This window comes from Parasteatoda tepidariorum, chromosome 3 (genome assembly GCF_982258835.1).
Source record: "Parasteatoda tepidariorum strain Cologne lab strain chromosome 3, Ptep-v5.0, whole genome shotgun sequence".
Taxonomy (NCBI): Eukaryota; Metazoa; Arthropoda; class Arachnida; order Araneae; family Theridiidae; genus Parasteatoda; species Parasteatoda tepidariorum.
The window spans coordinates 31,857,221-31,881,358 of record NC_141757.1 but is presented as its reverse complement, the minus strand read 5'-3'; the positions used below and the strand labels follow the sequence as shown (position 1 = coordinate 31,881,358).

Below are 24,138 nucleotides of genomic sequence, written 5' to 3'. Positions count from 1 at the left end.
GTTGGTAGGGCACCGGGACTCATGTTCGTGAGAACGGGAGCTCAAATCCAGCCGGCAGAAGACTCCCAGTGTGGTCAATGGTGACTGGTGCACTCTAAATCTGCAGGATCACAAAGTCCTCCATATTCTGGATGTACTGAATTGGAGATTGGTCGTTTTCTGGTTCAAGTCAAAATTACGATCTGTGGAGGAATGAATGGGTGTATTAATGGGTCCGCCCTATAAACGGGTGTGACTCATGGGTGTGGCAGGAGGCCCGTTTATTCTTAGTCATAGATGGCGCCACCAGAAAACAAAATCATTTGCACGCCACTACCGTAATGGCCTACTACATAAGCAACAAATTAATAACTTTAAAAAAATAATTAACCTTAACACATGTTTTTATTCCGCTTAAGTATATAGGTAGTTAAAGGACCGACATGATATAAGCTTCTTTAATTTGTAATTTTTATAATTACTTGTGATGCCATTATATATTTCCTTAAATTTATTTTTTTTTCTTAAATCTAATAATGTCTTATCCCTTTTTAAATAAATAAATTAGTTAATTAATATTTATTCAATTACATAAAAAACGAATTAATATGTTTCGATGCGGCCAACTTTTTATTTCAATGAAAGTGTATTTATTATTCAATATCACGGCAACAAAGCATCTCAATTTATTTATACCTTTCTTTCCCTCAGCCATATTAAACATTAGCTTGCACCTTATTAGGGTTACTATAATTTTCAGAAAGCTTTTTGGTCTCAAACCTTCAGTCATATTGTTTAAATCGTGTGGTTGGCTGAATTTGCTTTACCTATGGCAGAGTCTTTTTTCGATAACGCGCCTATAATGGATCTCTCCTGTGCTCTAAAAATGTTGATTAAATACTTAGCTTTTGAATTGATTATGATATGGCAGGTCATTGGATATTTTGTCTCCCTTGGCCTGACCCTATTAAAATCATCAATCTAAATTTATTATTTTACACATGACATAAAATGTTACATGGATTAGACTTTTATTTTGCAACTTGAGCTCATTATTATTAGTTTAGAAATAAAAAAACTTTATTCTAAATAACATCCACTTTTCATTATCTGCGATTAGTTTTGTTTTCATAATATACACCGAAGAACCATTACATTATGACCAGCTAATAACATGTAGGACAACCTTTAGCCCTCAAAATTATAGCACCCGCCGTGGCATTGATTCCACAAGGTGCTGATAGGTAGTCTGAGGTATCTGGTACCAAGCGCTCAACAACTGGTCCTGCAATTTCCTTACATTGCTAGAGGATAGCGTGGCAGCCCGAATTTGGTTTTCCAAGTAGGGCCAAAAATGCTCTATTGGATTAAGGTCAGGTGAATTTGGGGGCCAAGACATGACTTGAAAGTCACTGGAATGTTCCTCGACAATTCGACCCTTATGACATGGTGCATTATCCTATTGGTAAACACCATCCCCCGCAGGAGAAGCTGTTGCCATGAATGGGTGAACCCGGTCTGCAACTATGTTCAAGTAGCTTACAGACGTTAGGGATTGTTCTATGAGGATTATGGGTCCTAATGTGCCCAATGAAAACATTTTTCCTGGGCGAGAAACCATTAAAACCTGGGCGAGCCTATTGTTATAGATGGAGGGTGGTCATAATGTAATGGCTCTTCGGTATATCTTCATCATTATTGTAGGAAGCATTATTTTCCTTTAATTTTGATTTTTACCGTTATCATCGAAAATCCATCCATTTCAATCTAAACTGTTTTCAATTACACTAATTTTAATACCAGGAGAATAAAAACATAGATAAAAGTAAATTATATTTGGAATCTTAGTGATTTAACAAACGCTTATTAAAATACGGAATAAAACGCCTATCAGTTAATAAAACTACCTTTTACATTTTTTTAATTAAGAAAACTCCGGATATGAAAAACTTAAAACTTTCATTTTTTAAAATGTTTAGAGTAATGATATCAAATTAAACAAGGAACGTATTGTGTTGTTATGTTTTACCTTAATTAAAGTGTGATATAAAACTTTTCCTTTTCCTCTCATTTTCAAATTCAAGTGATTCTAAAAGTTTGGATACCTTTTTTCTATAAATTTTTTTCGCAATTTGAATTTAAACAAATTACAGGTATCTCAAAGAATTGTAAAAAATGACTATTAAAAACATGGACTGCATTAATATCTGAAATATTTGATATGTTAACATTATTTTTGTTAAAAAAATTGATTGATTTAAATTTTGAAATCATTTCATTTGATAGGTATTTTGAATCATTTGATATGTTTTTAAGAAAAAATACATATAATTTTATGCATTTATTCTAAAAATTATTGTGATGAATTCTGAAAAGCTAATACCAATGTATTTCAGATAAAAATTCAAAGGATGAGTATATTTATTTTAAATAAAATTTAAATAGTTAATTCAAATACGACATAAAATATTGAAAATATTAAGTTCCTAAAAATTAAACTGCTCTTGGTATTGTAACTGATGGATTTGTTGCAAAAACAGAGCAAATCTTGTTTTTCAATTTTAATGGATTTTTGATTTTGGACAATATTGCTGCTACGATTAGTGCAATAACTGAGCTCAAATGTCCGATCAGTCATTTCCTGTGTAGTCCATAGTTTTGGGGAAATAATAATGCATTACTATTGCTGAAAATCTTTTGTTCAAACAAGATTCATAAAGAACTCTACGAAATTTATTTTAGCATTCGCTTTTACAAATATTAAAAATATTTTTAGTTTGGGAGAAATAATAATGCGCTACTATTGCTGAAAATCATTTGTTCAAACAAAATTGATAAAGAGCTCTACGAAATTTATTTTAGCATTCGTTTTTACAAATATTAAAAATAATTTTAATTTGGGGGAAATGATAATGCATTAATATTGCCTAGAATCTTTTGTTCAAACAAGATTCATAAAGAGCTCTACGAAATTAATTTTGGCATTCGTTTTTTCAAATATTAAAAATATTTTGAATTCAAAAGCTTACGCTAATGATACGATTAATTAACAATTATTTTTATTTATTTAGGATTTTGATATAAATTTTTAATGAGTTTTATTATTTAAAAGCAGTATTGTTAACACAAGACAATGATCAAAATACAGTTTAGTTAATTAAATAAATATTGCTCGAAAACAGCCAAGTACTCATTAAAAGAAATACCCTTTTTATAAAGAACAGAAATTATGTTAAACGCGCAAATATATATGTAAAAAAAAGGAAACGTATTTTAAAATGTACAGATATTATCTTAGCAGAAATAAAATTAATGAAACACGAAACATATTATCAAAGTAAGCTTTTAATATAATCTGTAAGTGGAAATAAATGTTATTTTAAGGATTAAAAGCTCCTCGATCAGAAATTTAAATACGCGTTGGGTGAAGGATCATATTTTAAACTATAAAACTCAATCGTTTGTTCTATTTATAAGCACATATATACTTTTTATTAACAAAATATCTTATAGATTATAAATATCTTTTAAATATATTTAAGGCTCTCAATTATGTCTTCAATCCTATTTTATTTAAAACTTGAGATGTTGTTTACATAGTACAAAGATAATAAAATGTCAAAGTTTAAGCAACCCTATTGATTACTTTTTAAAAAAACACGCGTTTTTAAACGGAACATCACTAAACTGATGTTATAATATTTAATAATAGTTAATAAATTTTATGTAGTAATTAATAAGAAATATTTATTATTAAAATTTTTGGTAATAATTAATAAGTTCTATGTAATAATTAGTAAGTGATATTAATTATGATTTTTGGAAATAACTAATAAATTCTGTGTAATGATTAATAAGTAATAATAGTTATGATTTTTGATAATAATAAGTCTTATATGATAATTATTAAATAATGATAATTATAATTTTGGATAACATTAATTACATTTCATGTACAGAAAAATTAGCACTTCATATTTATTAGAAGGAAAGTATTTGTAATGCTTGTTTCTAAGTTTAATTTCCATCTTTTGTATATTTTTATGCTATGTGCAAAGATCCATAAAATACGCAGTTCGGATATTTTTAAATTTTATTTTAATTTTTATTATACAGGGTGATCCGTAATTGCTGCCTTTTAAATGTATTTTTCGATTTCTTATTCCATAAAGAAGTAGAAATAAAGTTTACACACTATAGGATACGAGAAAGTGGTTTTAAAAAATCTTCAAATTCATGCAAAGTCATTTTAATACCGCTGTTATAAAATGACAAGCCCATTGACAACCTGGTACAAAAAGAGCAGTTGGTTTTGAATTTTTATGAGGATTTTGTATGTTTCAGAAAAGACTAATTATAAAAAAATGTGTTAAGTTATTTAGAAAAATGGCGACTATGCGTCAAAAATTCATTTGGATTAACAAATTTATTTTGGATAATATATTCAAGACAAATTTACTGCATAAATTTATTTTGGATAATTTATTCTGTAAAGAAGAAACATTTTCCTTTGAAAGGCTTGAAAAATAGAATCAAATTCTATGTCCATTTTCTTAAACAGCCGTTTTAAACTGTGTCTGTTTTATTAAATATGCATTTTGAACTATGTCCAGGTTGGAAAACTGATCTGTTAGTAGCATAACTATAGAATAAACTACATTTTGAATCATTCGGTTAATTAATTGTTCTTTCTTTTCTGTAGTTGTTCAACAGAAGTTTGTGCCTCAAGTATATGATGATTTTGTTATTAGAGGGAATACGGCCGTACTTCGGTGTCATTTACCAGCATTTGTTAGGGAATACGTGACTATAGATTCATGGGTAATTGACGAAGATGTAGTTTTGAAAAGTACGGATATAGAAGGTGAGTAAATTTTACTTTAAATTAACAATATTTTAATCATGCAGACTGAAAACAAATGAGAAATTAATTTTTAAAATCAGTTTAAACCATTTAACTTAGATTTTTTATTCATTTTGAGTCTTTTTTATTGGTTTCATTTAAAGGTTTTTAAAAAGTAATGCATAGATTTTTATTGCAGTAGGTATTGAATATGTAAATAAAAGGCATATATAAAATTCCTAACGTGGTTTTCGGAAGTTACAGCTAGAAAAAAATATTTGTTTTAGCTGTTTATAGGCAATGATTTTAACTTATCTATAAACTTTACAAATTTGAGAAAACTATATAGAGTTTAAGTTTAAAAGGATCGGGAAAGAAAATGTACGAAGTATGTTTTTGTATAAGATTTTTTGATTCAAAATATCATCTGCACTGATTTATTAGCATGTTTAGATTTTTCTAGATTTATTAAGATTGAGTCGTAATACAGGAAAATCCGATTATTAGATCAAAAGTTATTTAGGTTGTTCACCATTTGTGAGCACTGAATTCAATCTTTTATAAGCATAATTATGTGAAAATTTACGATCTGAAAATAAAGTAAAATAATAATATGGATCAGAAATATTAAATTTGGGAGACACATAAAACTAAATTAAGCATTGATTCCTTTTTTTTTACAAGAGCCGCTTATAAATAAACATTCATATTTACAAAAATATAATCTTATATTTATCGCTAAATGTGCTCATACTTAAGTGAACGACTCATATTACCTGGTTAGAAATTTCATTCACTTCAAAAATATATTATTAGAAAATTACAGTCGACATGTTTCAAGAGCTAAAAAACAGGTCTAAGAGTTTGCGTTTTTAAATAAAACAAGAGAAGAAAAATGTGCATAATATGCGTTGAAAACTCTATTGTTTAATTATGTTTTAAAATTAATTTAATTAATTTTAAAACATTTTGCATTCTGTCCTTCATTGTTTAACTATTTTCGAAAATAACCTTTCAGTGAATTTAAAAAAAAAATGTTGTTTAAAAATGCTTACATTTGATGATTCAGGATTCATGTTTGTTAAATCAAGGATTATTGAATTACTAACTTTCATATCAAGGATTCAATTTATTTCCAAGTTAAAATAAGATAACTTGCAAAGATTATACTCCAAAAGCTCTTCTCAATTACTTTACAAAATAAAGTACACTTTAAAACTCGTATCATGTTTTTACATTTTTATAGTTAAATTCTTCTCTTCTCGATCTAATCAATAATTTCCAATTTTTGAATAAAATTGTCAAAGCATATTCAGTGAAACTGCATAAATTTTTGAAATAAAATAATTCCGCTTCCCTGTGATGTTAATTTAAACACTTCTTTTCTTCCTATGTTAGATAAATTGTACAAATAAGAATAAAAAAAAATAGTTCCTTACCTCAGGACAAATTGAAATTATTATAATCGCTTGCAATATTTTACTTTATTTCTAAAGGTTGTCACTCCTAATTGCTGAATAAGTTATTGTTTACGAACAATAGAATATATATTTTATCCAATAAGGGTTTATCTATAAAATTTAGGTTGCACATTGTTTGTTAGAAAAATATAATCATTAATTGCAGTTTGCAGTTTATAAATGCATTGTGCAAATTGATTAACATAAAAATGAAGTACATCTTGATATGGAAGTATTTATCAAAAATTGAATAACGCTTTTGTCTTCTTTTATATATACATATATATTTCTAATATTTCGAAAATAAGTGCATATAGTTTTAATTTGTTTCTGAAATGAATTTTATTGTGTATATAAAACTGTTTTTTCTAAGAAACATGCTCTTTATTTTAAACAATAAAGTGCTTATGGGATGATAAAATTATGATTTAAAACTTGATTCACAACGTTGTTAAAATTAAATATTTGTATTCTTGAAATAGTGATTGAATAAATGAATGATTGATAAAACAACTGATTGATGACAAACTTCAATAGTCATTGAGTTGTTGGCTTCAACTATTTAATTCTTTACAGAGTGATTGAGTAAATTTAAAGTTGGATAGCGAAAAGGTTAAATTAACTATTTGAATATTATTTGAATATCTTTTGAATTATTTTAACTTTCTTAATTGAGTAACTAAATGTCCTTCAGCTGTGTACATTAATTTATAGTGTTAAGTGATAACGATTTATTTATTAGTTAATTTTTTTACCAGTGCTAAGAACGGGTATACAGCTAGCTTAATGATGTAATTTGTATTAAAATAGTTAAGAGTTATGAGTGCATGCATGATTGTAAAATGTTTTTAGATTTTATTACGATAATTTATGTCGTGTTGTGGTCAATTGTCAACTCTAATTTTTATTTTATACCCGGGAAAACTAAAAAAATTCAATGACCAGCTCTTGCCATTAAAAATTACGTACTTTAAAAATTTATACATCGTGAGAAAAAGACAATTATTATGAAATTTGTTTAGCATTTTTGGCTGGCTGTGGATCTTAAGACCAAATACTTTTTTAACAGCTTGATATATCTAGAAAAAGACAAGGGCAGAAGTGGATTGTGTGAACATGCTGTTACTTTCTTTTATAGGAAAGCAAATGTCCCAAGGGACGTCTTTCTCCTTCCTAAGAACTTGTTAACTCTTTATGAGCAAAAGGCATTTCAATAGTTGTTACAACACGGATAAATTGCAGAAACATACCACCAATTAGCAACGCTTAAACTATCGTGCATTTTTCAAAAATATCTTAATTCAGGATTAAAATGCTTTTGTTACATTTCAATGTGAAAAGAAAAGAGTCTGAATCTTGAGTACCATACACAGCTGCGGAAGTTTCAACATAGTTTATAATTCTAGAAAAAGTGCAATTTTTCAATGCGTACTTCTTAAGCATGGAAGTATTCTATAAAATAAGCATACTGTAAACGACCCGATTGATTTCTAGAATTTAGCCAATTTTAGTTCTGCCAGCGTACCTCTGTCAATTTTTTTAAGCGAGTAATAATTCTTTACAAGTTTCTCCAAAGTCCTTTATTTTGAGCTTTTTCTAAAGAAGTTTCTCATATTTTCCTACAAAGAAAGTACTCGATTGCCCTCTTCCTAGCTTTTCTAAAACTACGAATAATAAACGTCATCAATGTATTTTCTGACGAAACCGAAACAAATGTTCGTCATGCATGCCTAACACCTAAAGGGAAATCATAAGAAGTTTTCGCTCGTAACTTTTAATTTAAATCATGTGCTAATAACCATAATGGTATGAAACTTTTTGTAATGTTAATATTTTTCCTGAAAATAAAAGTATAAAAGGTTGCGGGTTCGAATCCCGCAACCATGGCAAGTATGCTTTTTTTCTGTGTGATGTGTGAATGTGTCTGGTCATTGGAACGAATCTGTGTCAATGTAGCTTGGGGAATGCTGCTCACCTCTTCGAATGTGCTCTTAAAAATTGTCTTCGTCAATCAAGAAGGTTTTAAGGATATTAATCCTGTCAGCACTGTTAATAGCTCGTCAGATTTGTCACGTGTATCAAATTTCATACTTAGTCTAAGTTGCGATTAATAGTGTAAATAGATTTTTTTTCTTCAAGTCTGAAACCTTTTTTTAAAAAAAGTTTGTTTATGGTGGTGGTAATACTACCAATAAAATTTTGTGCTCAGAGAAAAAAATATTTCCTGTAACTTTGCTCTTTTGAAAAAATTACTAATACTAGACAGTTAAAGGTCATTATCAAATACGATTACCAATTACCAAAATTATCTGTTACCATCAGTGCATTTACCAACTGAATACGGAGAAATAAAAAAAAACCTAATCCTGAATGAATGAGATATCAGTAAAATTACTTTCGCAGATGTTTAATTTAATACAGAGATTCATCTTTAAGCTATTTTTCCTTCTACCTTAATTAATTTTATCCAGTACCTTAAAAATACTATTATATGCTATTTTTCTCTCTCATATTTGAGGAATGCGTGACTACTGCAGACAAAAGTATCGCATTTGTTTCCGTTTATTGCAAAAGTAATTCCGTCAGCGATAATAGATTCAACAAACTTCAATAACTGCAGTCCAATAAAGTTAAGCTTCCTCTTTTCAGCGAGCTCTCCCCCTTTTGAACTTTGTGTTTCCAGGAAAAGGGGTTATTAATCTAACCTGATTGGTTGTTGCGAAGGGGGAGGTGATAGAATGGAATCATCACTCATCAGTGCCTTTAATTGAAATGGAGGAAAATTATGATAAAAGGAGAAGACGATATTACTTTAGATATTTGAGTTCGAGGAAGATATTGAAATTGAAAGCCATTCGAGACAAAATTGTTTTAACGTTGTTGCATTTCCCCCGAGAGGGAGTATTTTCCCCTAAGCCTAACGATGTGTTTAATTTTATCCCTCGAAATAGAAAATCCGAGAGGCTTAAATTTTGGTGTTCATGTCTAACGTTGCATGAATTCATACACATGAAGTATAACTATTCATACAAATTACAACTACTGTTGATTTTTATGACATACTTAAACAGTTACTAATGGTTTAAGTTATGATTATATTTTTCGTTTATTGCAGATGCATTTTCAGTACATAATCTTGATTATGTTACAAATCTTTGTTTTAAAATATGATGCTTGGATGCTTCAAAATTAAATGCACTTGTGATGCTATAAAAAATGATTTACTAAGCTTATCTTTGACTGACGAATGCAAAGATAAATTCTGTTTCTAAAATAAACGAAATATTACATTGAAAGTAAGCTTCACCTTAAAAAACACTAATTAACTGCAATAAAAATTGAAAATAATTTCAAAAAACCCTATTAAAAGAAGTTGCGTCAATCATATACTTTAAAAAGGATTTTTCACTCGTTTTCTTTTAGCTTTTTCTTACGTACCAAAAACCTTTAATACACGGGAAAAAAATCTAGTAAAAATGCAGTACTGTACGGTAATAGCACTTCTTGTAAATGAACCGTAATTATGGTGAAGAAAATAAAATACACGGTATTTAAACCATTCATTTTGGTAGTTTTTTCCGGTTCATATAGTAAAAGTTCACTGGAAATTATGGTTTTCAAAGTTATAGTTCTTATTACATCACATTTAGTAAAAAATTCAAAACTGAAAAATAAATGTAACCCAATAAATGGTTTTTATGCCATGGTCTAAGGTAACATGGTAAAATTACCAAATTTTACCAGATTCAATCATAGATTATGAAACCTTATTTTATTACTGATTATATTAAAATCTACGTTTCGATAAAATTATTAAACTTTTCGGTTTTCCATCGAGCCAAAATCACAATGAATTTTCGAATATTTTGGAAATTAATCTTTTTCGACTCGGAGTGAAATTAAATTTATTTCATGATACTCGCCGCTTTATGGTTTAAAAGCAAACAGTTAATTGACTGATAAAAATTATTTATTTTCAAACAAAAATTAAAATGGAAGCTAAGCTGAAATGTATGTAAAAATATGTTTAAGTTAATTTTAATTTAGTTTTATAAAAAATATTCATGTTTTGTAAACAAAAAGTATTTTTAACATCAAAAATAAAGATAAAATTGTACTTCAAAATGCATAAATCTTTGCAAGATAAAGAAACGAAGACGTTTAATAAAATAATTTTATTTATTGAGTACCAAATATTTCTTTTTCGTTTAAAAAAAACAATTATTACAGTGAATTGAATAAAAGAAATTGGTTTCTTTAATAATTACTTTCGCACCTATAGAAGTCTTAAATGTGCATAGTAAAATGTCTTTTGCTTTCTTCATGCGTATCACATTCGTCCTCGTAGAGCAAACAATCTATATTTTTCTGTCTACGAATTTTAATAATCAGTTAATAGTTAGTATAATAATTAAGAGGTTAAGAAAAAGTAATTTTATTTTGAAAGACGAATCTTTAACTTCATTTAACTAACGAATGTTTGCATGACGAGTGTTACCATATTTTTCATCTTTGGGCATTCGTGCAGAATTAAAATTATTGTAATAAAATATTTTTAAATATTTAAAAAAAATCATTTTTATTTAAAAAAATTAAAATTAAAAAGCCGGAAAACAAAATTAATGGAAAGATATAATCAAGCCATCAGCTCACACTATTATATCTGCGAAAACGATGCTTTCCAATATTGCATTAATATAGAAGCAAAATAAATCAATACAATAGTGTAAGGAGCACCCAAAAAATTGAAATGAATATATAGCAAATTAGGCAAAAAATAGGAAATAAAATGCAAGAAAAATACGGAACAAAACACGAAATGCAAAATACAAAACGAGTAGCGAAAATTATTCAAAATATCTTCGCAACAAGTCTACCAGACCGCAAAACATGAAAACAAAATCGCAAATAGGGTGTAGAGGGATCTTTTTATGGCGCGTCCTTACTGCAGTACTGAAGTGTGTTTGATTTGTTAGTTATATTATTATTTTTCTTAATTTTCTTCGGTATTCTCTCTTTTCTTTTTATCCTTTTTGTCTTGTTATATGTATATATATATATATATATATATATATATATATATATATATATATATATATATATATATATATATATATATATATATATATATATATATATATATATATATAAGGGGCAGCTACAGTTTGAAAGTTGTAAAGTTGTAGAGTAGCGTTTTTAACTATAGTTGCAGTCATAGCTAGAAAAAATACGAGCTTAGGGTTTTATAAGATAAAGGAGTAACTATTAGTATAGAACATTATTGATTCAGTACATATATTTGAAGAGAAGTGGTGAATATTTGATTTTAAAGGCCTCTTTACTGCATATGGATTTCAGTTACTCAGTTTTATCTTGATCTAATTGAAAATTAAGAATGAGGTTTTAGAATTGCAAATACTTTGTTGTGATGCTTATTGGACTATTATACTAATTTTTAAATATTTTAAAAAGTAAAATCCAATCCCAAGAATGAAATGAACTGTAAGTATCCTTCCAACTTTTTACAATTTATTCTAAAAAGAAAACTTTAATTCGTTTTATTCTGTCCAAATGCAAAAGTATCATTGAAATGTCTAGCAAACATTGAAAACAATGACATAAATTTTGTTTTGGCATAAATTCTTTCTGAAAACCCTGAATCACAACTGAAATAGAAAAAAAAGAAAACAACTATGAAACAAAAAAAGAGTAAATAAAAAGAAAAAAAAGAAAGAAAAATGTTTTTCACTTGCATAAATCGGGTCAACGAAAGAGTGAGAAACATTGAAACAAAAGTAACGCATTATTTCTACGCCAAAATAAGAGCCAAGAATCATGCTTTATTGATCACGGAAAAAAAAATTCCATCCAGTTACGGCTCTATACTAATCCATCAAGAAGATTCTGTTATCCTTTTATCATTTTTCTGTTTGATCAAAAAAGGAAACTTTTATTCGAAAACAGAAATTTCGTTCTTATTTCGTAAGAAACTTTTTTTTTCCATTTCGTATAAAGTATAATCTTATTATGCGGTAAAACAACGTCTTTCATTTTTTTTAAGGATGCAGGTTAATTCTATTTAAATACTAAATCTTAGAGCTTTGCTAGTAGAAATCTCTTTATATTATGCATAAAAAATTCTTGAAATGTATTATGAACTTATGTATAAATATTCATGAAATTCATCAAAATGAAGGCGGCTGAGAAGCATTTTCAAAATATTTATCTAAAAATATGTGTATTTTTCTGAATACTGTAAAAATTTTAAGTTTAATGAGTATTCAAAATATGTTCGAAAATTTTCTATGAGACGCTTGAAAAAATTTTTCAAATTTAAAAAAGGTATAACTGAAAATGCTTTATCTTAATTTGCGGTATGATCAAAAGGAAACTTTTATTCTAAATCAGAAATTTCGTTCTTATTAATCACGAAACTTTTTTTTTTCATTTCATGTAAAGTATAATTTTACTATGCGGTAAAACCTTTTTTTTCTACTCTGAAAAATATTTTAATATATAGTTGTAGCTATTTATAGTGTTGGGGTAAACTACCTAGTCACATGCCGACCGGCCTGGGTATGTGGCAGGGAGCTGTCCTTGCATCAGAAAGGTCCTGGGTTCTAATCCCGGACAAGGCATGGATGTTTCTTTCTCTCTCTGTGTGTTCTATGTCCTTTCCTTTTTGTGTGAATGTGACCCGCCCTATAGACGGGTTGTGGCTGTGTGAATGGCGTGGCAGATGTCGAATTCCTGGCCATAGATGGCGCCACTAAAAAACAGGAGCAATCGCACCCCCACTGCCTAAACAGGCATACGACAAAAAAAACTAGTCAAATTTTAAAATATAGAATTGTAGCTATCGTGAAAAAAATTGACAAAATAAGAATTGTTTGAATTATTAGTGAGAAGCTATTACCAATGTGCTTGTTTTTAGAACAAAATACTTTTTGAATGGAGCCACAAATTGATTCTAATTCCTTTAAAAATATGCTTTGTCAATAATAAACAAACAAAAGTTGAATAAATAAAACTATAACAGTGAAAAAGTAAATAAAAAATTGTGACTACGTGTACCATTAAAAATTTTTAGTTAATCTCAGCACCAAAAATTATGGCTACTGTAAACTAAAATATTTTACAGAGTAGGTTGTACGCAAATTAAATACCAGATTTAAGAACATTTCTTGTAGAAATCTATTTACTATCTGTACAAAAAATTTTGAAACTTATTAGGAATTAATGCATAAAGGGTCACCTCATAGAGAAACGAAGGTGCTCTGTCCTTTGAGCCACGGTTCTAGTATTTTATTACTAAAAAAAAAGTCAGAAACTGTCTTTACCTTAAAAGTCTTTCAAATTAAAATCATGTAAGTGTAAAAACGTTTAAAACTTTAGTGGCCCATCCTGTTGCCATCCGCAACTTAACTTGAAAAAGATATACAAGAAGAATGATAATAATCAGGTAGAATATAAGTTTGACAATAAAGTTGAATCATAGTTTCATTTATAAGATGTTCCAAACCATAGATTAATTGCAGAAATTTAAGAACAAGTATAAAAGATGATCGTTGAATGATTTGAGAAAAGGTAAAGTTATTGTATGGTAAGCAAAACTGTATGGAAAACACTGGAATTTGAATTGACGGTTTAATCAATTTTCCATTAGGATAAAAATCAGTGAAAAGCCGTTTTTTCAATAAAACAACTTAAAATGTCGGGGGGAAATTTGAAAAGTTTAGTTTGGTTAATTCCAAGTCCTGAAAATGCAAGTTTCAGAACTAATAAATGCTTCCAATCCAGTTCTAGTTTTTTCCAGTCCAATCCAGTTTTTTCCAGTTATAAGAGTATGTTTATTATATAAAGGTATATTTGCAATTTTTTATTACACTTTGCCTGTTTAAACATAAGTGTTTTTTAAGAACCTAATATGTAAATCCTAATTTTTTGTACCCAAATATTTTCTTGAAAAACTTTTAAAAAATCTTATAAAGAAGAACAAATTCTTAAAATTTCAAATTATTTATTTTGCGAAACAAAATTCAATTTAGTTATGTGTCTAATTTTTAATAAGAAGCTCATCAATTGTAAGTTCAAATTGAAGCAATCAAGAATTTGAAATTGTGCATTAAGATTTCGAGACGAAATTATTTTTTTTGTTTAAAAGTAAGTTTTAATAATTTAAAAACAAAATGATAATAATATATAGAAGTGAAAACAACTGTTACAATTGTATAAAAATGTTCGCAAGAAAACTGTGAGGAAAAGTGTGTTACTCTTTTCAATTAATATCTACTACCTAAGACATATTTTTTTTCAAGTAAAACATGGAAATCTATTATTTATTCAAACATCGTTGATAAAAATTTACATATTTTGCAAATTTATAAGAAACCCATTCCGAATATAAATCGAAGGGAGAATTCAATTTCAATTTGAAGATTTGGTAAACAAAGTAGCGGCACACTGTGATTTAATTTGAATCAAAGAAAATATTGAAACCCATTCTTTGTTTCCGTTGAGAATTCTGTTTACACATTTCTGTTCCTCTTGCTTTATTTCATTAAGTAAAAATATAATTGAATTAAAGTTTGTTTAGATAAATAAATGAATTTGTTTTAAATAAACTTTCCCCTTATTTTCTTCTAAAGGCCTTTTGAAAATATTTCAAAAATTTCTTTTAGGAATTACGCAAAATATATTTTTTTTTATAACGAGAAAAGAAGTTTATGTACTAAACAGTAATGCAGAATTAGAATAAATTTCTGTTTTTAGTCTTATTTCAAATTCTATACTTATTTCAGTTTTTAGGTTTCATATAATTTTAAGATGTAACTTATCAAAACGCTTCTATGTCAGTGTTTTTAAAAAAGGAGATTTTAGCATTCTTTGAACAATCATGAATGAAATAGTTTGAACAGTTTTTGAAATATTGAGTAATAGGGTTAAAAAATCTTCTACCACATCGTTTTGTTTCTTATAAGTTTACGTAATTTTTTCACTACATTGATTTTTAGAGAACATTAATACGAGTACCATGCATTTCATATTTATATAAGAATTCTGGTAATATTACCGCACTGCATGGTTATGACATTTCTGATAAAAAAGACATGATTATGGATAAAATAAATATATACAATATTAAAAAATGCTAATTGGTTCTTTTTCCGTTCATATGGTAACAGCTTTCAGTAAATTCTGATTTTATTACCACATATTTAGTAAAAATTGAGAAAAACTGAGATGTAAATTTTACCAAATAAAAGGGTTTTCATGTCATGCTTTAACGTATCATAATAAAATTCTATAATATAAAAAATTATAAAATTTTAACACATTTACTAAATTTTATTTATGAAATCATACTTTATTGTTAACTTTACCATTAAAAATCATTAAAAATTAATGAGCTTTTAGGCGTTCCTATGAAGTCAGAAACACGGCAAATGTTACCATATTTTTGCAGTTTTTGACATGCGTTTTTTTCACAGTGGGAAAATAAATAATGACAGTTATTTATAAAGTTTGAAAATACTCTTCTTCACAACATTCTGAATTAATATCGCATAAAAATTTAAAATTTTAACCAAATATTTTTCTGAAGCCATATGCTATGAAATTAAATATGACACATATCCCAAACACATAAGACGAAGAAAAATTAGTAAAAATTGAAAAATTGAAAAAATATGACAATCAAGGTTGGCGTTACCAGCCTTGAATTGTCACAAAAATGCAAAACTCTTTCTATCGAGAAAGCTAGGACAAAAGTCAAAAATGTTTTCTCTGTACCCCAAAAGTTTTGCTCCGGTCCGAAAAAAGAATACAAAAATACAAGAATAAATAGTCAAATATGTAATACAATGCAGTTTAATTTATAGAAGCATAAAACAGTAGAATAAGAAAACAAGACATATATAGAAGAAAAGTAAGAAAGAAAACTTAAGTCAAATAGAAAATAAAATAAAATACGTTTTAAATACAAAAGCTAATACATTCATCAGTATGTAATAATATCTAAAAGAATTAATATCTTCGTAGTATGAAAGAGAGATATTCAGAGATTGATAATCTGAAACCTAAAGACGCCCTTTAATAAAGCGAAAAATGTTTTATATTAAAAGAAATAATCTTTGTAATTAAGTAAAAATTTCAATCTGAAATATTTTTTCTAACACATAATTGTATTAAAACTTGTACATTAAGAGAAACTGAAATGTAATTCTTTATCCTCCATCCTTTTCAAGAGCTCTTTCTTTTAAACTTAGGACAATTGGAAACTGTAAAACATTAAATAGCATTATATTAAAGTACAAAGTTCGAAGAATGAGCTAGTGCTTCTGTAGAGTAAAACGAATTCCATAAAGTTAACTTATTTCCATAAAGTTAAAAAAAATTCAAAATTTCACAAAATGCTCTAAAAACTTCAGAATATTCCCTAAAAAGCAAAACACAAAAGGCCGAACATCGTCGAAATCCGGAGTCTTTGTTTTGTTCTCTTATTATTAGATAAATTATTGTTTTACTAGAGAAACCAATGATGTAAATATTTTTTCGCATACGCTGTTTACAAATGTGTGCGTTTTTTTTGAAAACTAAACAATTCATCTAATTTTTAGATGACAAGTACACTGTTCTGTCGACGGGAGAACTGATCCTGCATAAAGTGGATGACGTCGATGGAAAGAGAAACTTCAAATGTCGAGCGAGACATCGACTCACGGGCGAAGTCGTGATGAGCCCTTCAACAGGAAAAGTTATTGTCACAGGTAAGTCTACAATAGATCCCATACAAATAAAACTACTCTGTAAAAATTGTTCCTGAAGTTAAAGAGCACAAGGTGTCCCTGTGGATGAATAATTGATTTCAAAATTACAATTCTCGGAATCGGAGAAGAATGAAACAAACGGTATGTCTATTGTAACAGTTAGAAGTTTTGGAAATTTGTTTGAGGATTACCGTTTCAATTAAATTGCTTGACTTAGACTGAAGTTGTGTTCGGAGTCCCTGTCTGCGAAGCGAACACTCCACTCCTTCATCACGTAGAAGAGCCCGTAGGCGCCTGTTGTACTGTCGTTATGCAAGAAATACTAGAGAAGTAGCAGAAGCCATGGTAGACGCAAGTGTATACTCTGTGTCTCGCTAAGTAAAATTGAGATGGTAAATCAATATAAAATAAAGACTGAGTAAGTGGGACAAGTTAAGTAAATATCTAGGAGTGGATACACCCGAGTCGGCGATCACATGAAGGTCCTTTCACCTCTCTAGGAGTATCCATAGTATTAAACTGCTTTCGTTGTACAAAGTTCTTGTAAATGCTACAGAGGCCGTTGGACTGTAATCTAACCTGTGATATATCAGCATAAGAAGCAATTTTATCAATAAACTAATAAGTTTAAACTTCCGAATTTGGTACGACAACCTCTTTTCACGTTTTCGTGCTAGAGCCAATATCTCTGGTCATCGATTGATTACATTAAGATATGTTCCAGTTTTGGTAATTTAATGCTAAAATGTCAATATAAATTTTTATAGCTGTCGCAATAGACATACCGTTTGTTCCATTCCCTTATCACTTTTTTTCCCTCAAACTTTTTAGAAATCAATCAGTCATCTGCTGTGCACCCTGTACAAACTCTCAGGGTGTCAGTACTCTTTTTTACTGTAAATTCAATATGTACAGTCAACAATTATAGTACATAAACAGAAAGAGGTATAAATGAAGGGCTATATTCAGTCATAGAGTCTGAGGAATGTATTTAACAACCCTGCACCATTTCGTTACGCAGTGCGAATGGTATTGAAATTGGATAAAAATTGTTAGTACACTATTCCTTTAGGCTTCGCGGATAATAAGGAAAAGCTCATGGCCTTTGATGGATATTAATTTAGGCTGATTTCCTGTATAATGTATTGCGAAAGTTGAATAATACACCACAGAATAAATATTGCAGTAATATTGCTTTTTAATGCGTTTCCAAAAATGTTGACGTTTTTCTGATGTGTAATAGTGCATCTTTGAAATAAAATTCGCACGGAGAAACGAATTTTGGTTAATTGACCACACTGTATGGTAATAACGCTTCTAAAAAAAAGATAATCATACTAATTCTGGTTGAAACCAAAATATAGCATATTTAAACCCATTCATTTATATGGTAATGGTTTACCGGAAATGCTGGTTTTCATAATTATCATTTTTATTGCAATGCATTTAGTAAAAACTACAAAACTCAACGTAAATTTAACCGAATAAATGACGTTTATTCCGCACTCTAAGGTATCATGGTAAAACTCCTAAATTTTTATCACATTCACCAAATTTTATCATTTACTATTATAAAATCATATGTTTTGTTAATTTTACTAAAATCATTATGATGCACTTTCATAAAAATTATCGAGCTTCTTGTTGTTCCCTCAAAGAACACGATTTAATTTTACCGCATAGTTTCGACTGTACTTTTTTTTTCTCAATATGCCATCTATTTTATTTAATTTAAAATTGAAGAGCAAAGGGCAGTAAATTTAGTTTAGACAGATTTAGTTCAGTCTTGTCCAGACATTTGTTCATTTATAAATGCATATCTTTATAATTTTAAATGTTGGTAAATGTTACTTACTTCGCTGTTAAAATTACCGACTTAAAATCACCTAATTACCTAATAAATTAGAAATTGCCCAATTCACTTAAAATTACCTAATTTCACCACCCTTACTATCAAACGACATGGAAAGAAAAACCATATTTTATTGTTGATTTTACCAGAAAGTCATTACCAAATCGCTTGGATAAAAATTACTTTGTTTTTTGGGGTTCTCATAGAGCCAGAAATACGGCAATTTCGACCATATTCTAGTTGTTTTGACCATACCCTTTTTCTCACTGTAGGTACAAAAACGAGCTAAAAAAGTCCGAAGTGACTCTAGTTAAAATCTTAAACTTAAAAATGCCAACTCCTGAAATTTTTGAAATATTTTAAAACAGCTAAAATTATTTTAAAGACTGGATTTCAAAAATATTATACATATTTAACTGGCCGCAATATTTTTAATATCATGTTTTTAAAATATTTGTCATGATATAAGGTGTTTTCTGCGAAATTTATAAACACATCTGAAGCATAATTGCTAAAGATAAGTAATGAATGAGGTTGTTAAACCGTATTTTCCTCCAAAACGTTATTCAACAGAGAAATTATTTCTTCTGAATATTAATGAAGATTGTCCGTTCTTTTTATTTGAAACTATTAAAAAAAGTATAAATAATCCCATGTTTTCAGACTTTGGTGCTGATTTAGTTTTTCTGTTTGTATTCTTAGATTGCAGGGAAATTTTTAAAACATTAAGACCCTATCCATTATGAGGATTGGGTAGATATTGTGCTACGCATGAATAGAGCAAAGAAATGTGAATTAACCTCAAATAAAGATTCATAAATGCACAAATTATAGTTTTGGCTCCATGAACTGGGAACTCAATTTTCTCACACGTGTTTCTTATCTCCCTTCTTTTACCATCTTGTTCGAGTTTGCTCCTCTTTCTACTGGTTATGCTATTTTTTCATTGCAACTTGTTTGCCTCCTTTATTTTCTTCTTTCATTTTGTGTAAAGACTATGAAGAATGTTCCATAAAACGAGAAGCAAAATGAGAGCAACTGCATGAAAAGTTTTTATAAACCATAACTATAGATCCATTTCTGAACTATAGATCCATTTGTGCTTTTTTCTCCTTATATAGCTTTATTCGTGCAAAACTCTATTTTTTGTTCATTACAAAGCTTGTAATATTTACTTTAGTGTTTTGAAGTTAAGTATTCTTTCTACATTTGTGTAATTACAGAGCCACATTCACCAATGGGACCTAGAGTAACTTTTAGCCAATCACAGGTGAGAGCTGGTGAAGGAAGTTACGTGCGTATACCGTGTGTAGCTACAGCTCAGCCAGCTCCAGAATACAGGTGAATATAATGTCGCAATTACCTATAATTTCATATAAATTAATCATATGCATGGCAGTAAACCATCTCATCAAGTAACTCGTAGTCACTTTAATATGCCATATGGTATATTAACTGATTTGAAAAATGCCGTACGGCATTTTTCAAATCATTTCACCCTATAAAAGTTAAAAGAGGTATTATAAAAAAAATTCTCCGTCACAAGTATTTCTTAGATGTACTGAACTTTTTAATAACAGATTAACAGTAGCGTCCTCTTACAAGTCGTTTTACTTAAAATCATTGCTTGATATAGATATGTCTGAAAAATTCCAAACACCAGATGTTCTTTACTTTCACGAAGGGGTCATAAATGTTTAATTTCCATTTTAAAGATTATTTTTAGAATTAATGGGCAATCATTTTTGGAAGTAGTATTCAGTAAAAAGTTCACTGGAAGAGATAGGGCTCAATGTAACAGACAAATCAAAATATTTAAATATTCCCTTTTTGATGTCTTTCAATTATGTAAATAAAAATCTTACAATAAATTCCCTCCTTCTATTCCGTTATTAAACACTGGAACAAGCATAAATGAGTAGTTTTTTTCCCGATACTGATTGTTAATATAATGTTCGCTCAATAAAATTTAAGATGAAGCAAAGTTGTAATGTCTGTTGGGCGATTGTTATCGACAATGTCAATCTTCATCTATGAAAAGAGTTGTAGAGGTAGACACGCTACAGTACTCCCCAACCAGAGTTTTATCTGTGATAGAATTCGATGAACGGATACCCCTAGTTGATTCATTACTGTTTCGTGAGAAGTCGGGAGAGCTATATTAAGATCTCTGGACTTTGAGTGCTGATCGTTAGAGCTGTACTAAGTTCACGGTCGTTCCTGTGTTGTCATTAGCAGTGGGGTGTATACAGTCAGACGTCGTGTGTGATCGAGACTGAGTAGCAACAGCGTGATTAGGACAATGTCGCAGTCACAAACAGCAAGTTAACTGGGCAACGTGGATCATCTATCGAAGTAGGCGTGTTCAAATCGAAGTGGACGTGTATGATGAGGTAGGCGTGTGCAGATCACGTCCACATATCACCCATGTGGGGCGAGTGTTATCGACAACGTCAACTTTCGCTTATGAAAAAGGTACCCCGACATAGAATCAAGTTAACATGTCTTATATACTAGCAAATTGGAATTTTAGTGGTAGACGCGCTACATGACCATTATGTATAACATTTTCATAAAACATAATAGTATAATAAAAATTAATTTTAAAAACGGTATTTAGCTTTTATTAAAATAAGAAGAAACCAAACACGATATTTATGATTTACAACCTTTTTAAAATTTAAATAAATAGGGTAAATGGAACAATGATTGAGTAAATATTTCTAGAAATAACAGAGGCAAAAAATAAGACTAATTATCAAAAATTCCGTTTATATCGAAATAAAATTCGGTTTGACTTAACATAGTTGAAATCGGCTCATTTTAAAGAAGAAAAAAAAGCTTTACTTCTGAAATAATTTTATAAACTTCCCAAACAGCGATTAACTCTTTAAGAAATCAAATAAGTCGAATTCTAGCATTAAATTCTTCAAGCACTGATGCGAGTATATTTTAAAGGCAAGTTTTACTTCAACCTATTATTATTTTTTTATGACTGCTCATATTTAAATGAACTTACTTCAACTTAATAAATTGTTCTTTTTTAAGCGTGTTAATTGCTTACATAACATTCAAGTTTTCGCTAAATTAAAACACATTTTTAAAATATGAATTTTTAAAGTTGGTTTTGTTTCGAGAACTGAGATAATCGCTTTCTTTTGCTTAATTCGCTCATCATTCAAACTGTTTATCACAACCAGCTGTGGTATTCAACTCAAAAGCAAAACTTGGAATAACGCCAAAAGAAACCTATGTTTGTTCTGAAAAGGTGAATGTAAAGAAGAAGAAAAAATATAATTTTTAAAATGCAGAATATGGAATTAATATATTTTTTCTTTGCTTGCGGTAACCACGTCACAAGTATTTAAATTAAACTAAAGAGGAATTTCACACAACGCGAAGAAGAAAAATTCTGAAACGAAATGAAAAATATATTCAAAAATTCTGCAAAAGTGAATATTAAAATCAAAGGAGGGAAAAAAATAAAGTTGCGTTAAAGGATTCTAATGGTTGTCAAAGCGTAAAAAGTGCTTCTCAATCGATAAAACAGCCGAAGTGAGAAAACATTCTTTTTTTATTTATTTTTCGAAAAGTAACTAAGCATTGAAACTACCCCTCTACTAAAGGATTTAATTGTACTCTGACGAGAGGAAAAGAAGCTTAAATACTTCCACATTTTCTTTTTAGAACAATTTAAATAATTGCAGGCTATTTTTCCGACTGTTAAATTTTTTCACATCTCATTAATAGGAGTATTAATTTTTAGAGTCCTAATCTTTTTTATAGATATTTTATCAAGGACGTGCAAATGTTGTAACTATTTTTTTAATGTTTGCTTTTTAAAAGAAACCATAATTATGCTAATCACTTACAATTTATCAACATTCCAAGTTTTTCGTTAAATTACTATTTTTACTATTTATAATTCAGACACATTTTTTTTTTGTAATTTAGAGATGAATTATTATCAGACTCTGGCGTACTTAAAAAGTTTTACTGAATGAAATGGATTTCTTAATTATATCGCTTAGGAAAAATATTTATATTTAAACTTTATACTTTCTAATGTTTGTGTCTTTGATTTTTTTCGACTTCTGTTTAAAATATTCGAACTTTAAGCACCATTATAGGATTTAAGCAGGAATCTATAAAAAGGAATTATCGATATTATTCTCAGAACAATTTAAAACTGTTGGAAAAAATGGCTCTAAATGTTGAATTTCCGTGATGTGTTTGTTAATTTTTATTAGCAGAAATGTGTTATGATAATGAACAGACTTCTTTTAACTAGTTAAAAAAATGAAAGACATGAAAATGTCTATTTCATTAATATAATAATAATTTTTTTAAAGTTCTTATATTGGAAATACTTTGAAACATACGAATGTTAGAAATTTATTTCAAAAAAATAATTTAAATTTGCAAAACATTATAATAATTGTTGTATAAAAGTACTTTCATAGACGTAAGAAATTAAAAATAACAAAAAAGTAATTTTCTTTTAAAATAATATAATTAAAAGTGTTTATTCTTGAAAAATGATTTTAGAAAAAATGTTAAAAATATCTTTTTTGCTTTTTAGTGAGTTTACATTATTTTAAATAAACAACACACCTTATCATAACTTTTTCTTTTATTTGTGTTATGAAATGTCAATTCATTTATTATCAAGTTCAATTTTTGAATTTAAAATGTTGCAACATTTATTTTAAATGCTCAATATTTTGTTTTTAGTTTTTGTTTTCTTCAAATCACTATGTAAAGATTATCTTATTGGTAAAAACAATATATCATAAGTTCCAGGAAGAATGGTTACACTGTACTTATGAATTTACGTTACAAGTCATACAGGAAATGAGAGCACTGTACGCGAAACCTATGCACTACGTCGGCATTGTTTAACGAAAATTGATTTTCAGATGAAGTATGATAGAATGATTTGTCATATGTAAACCCCGTAAAAGATAACAGCTCATTTCCTTTCCCCCCTTTTCTATTGTTTTTTAATAAGTAGTAATGAGTTGAAGGCAGCGTTTTCTTTATTAAATAAATTTAGTTTATATTAAAAATCAAATTTTTTTTTGGTTAATTTATATGGTTCTTATTAGTGATGTTCTATTAGGAATATACCTGTTTAATACCAGTTTTAGGAATACCATGCAATAGTTCTTAAACTTATAAAATCATCTATGTAGGGAATACCGGGCAGGCACCCATGTAAATAAATGCCGAACA

At 28.5% G+C, this 24,138-nt stretch overlaps 1 protein-coding gene across 3 annotated transcripts in view; it reads left to right on the top strand.

Moving 5' to 3' along the window:
- LOC107448201 (cell adhesion molecule Dscam1) overlaps nucleotides 1-24,138 on the top strand; it is a 255,187-nt gene that overhangs the window by 62,895 nt on the left and 168,154 nt on the right. For all 3 annotated transcript variants that reach the window (XR_006225556.3, XM_071177674.2, XM_043045821.3), the window contains exons 3-5: nucleotides 4,682-4,843; nucleotides 16,902-17,051; nucleotides 20,127-20,244. Coding sequence is in view for 2 of the 3 variants with exons in the window: in XM_071177674.2 (XP_071033775.2) it covers nucleotides 4,682-4,843; nucleotides 16,902-17,051; nucleotides 20,127-20,244 (430 nt within the window). In the remaining variant the exon portion in view is untranslated. The remainder of the gene's footprint in view (nucleotides 1-4,681; nucleotides 4,844-16,901; nucleotides 17,052-20,126; nucleotides 20,245-24,138) is intronic.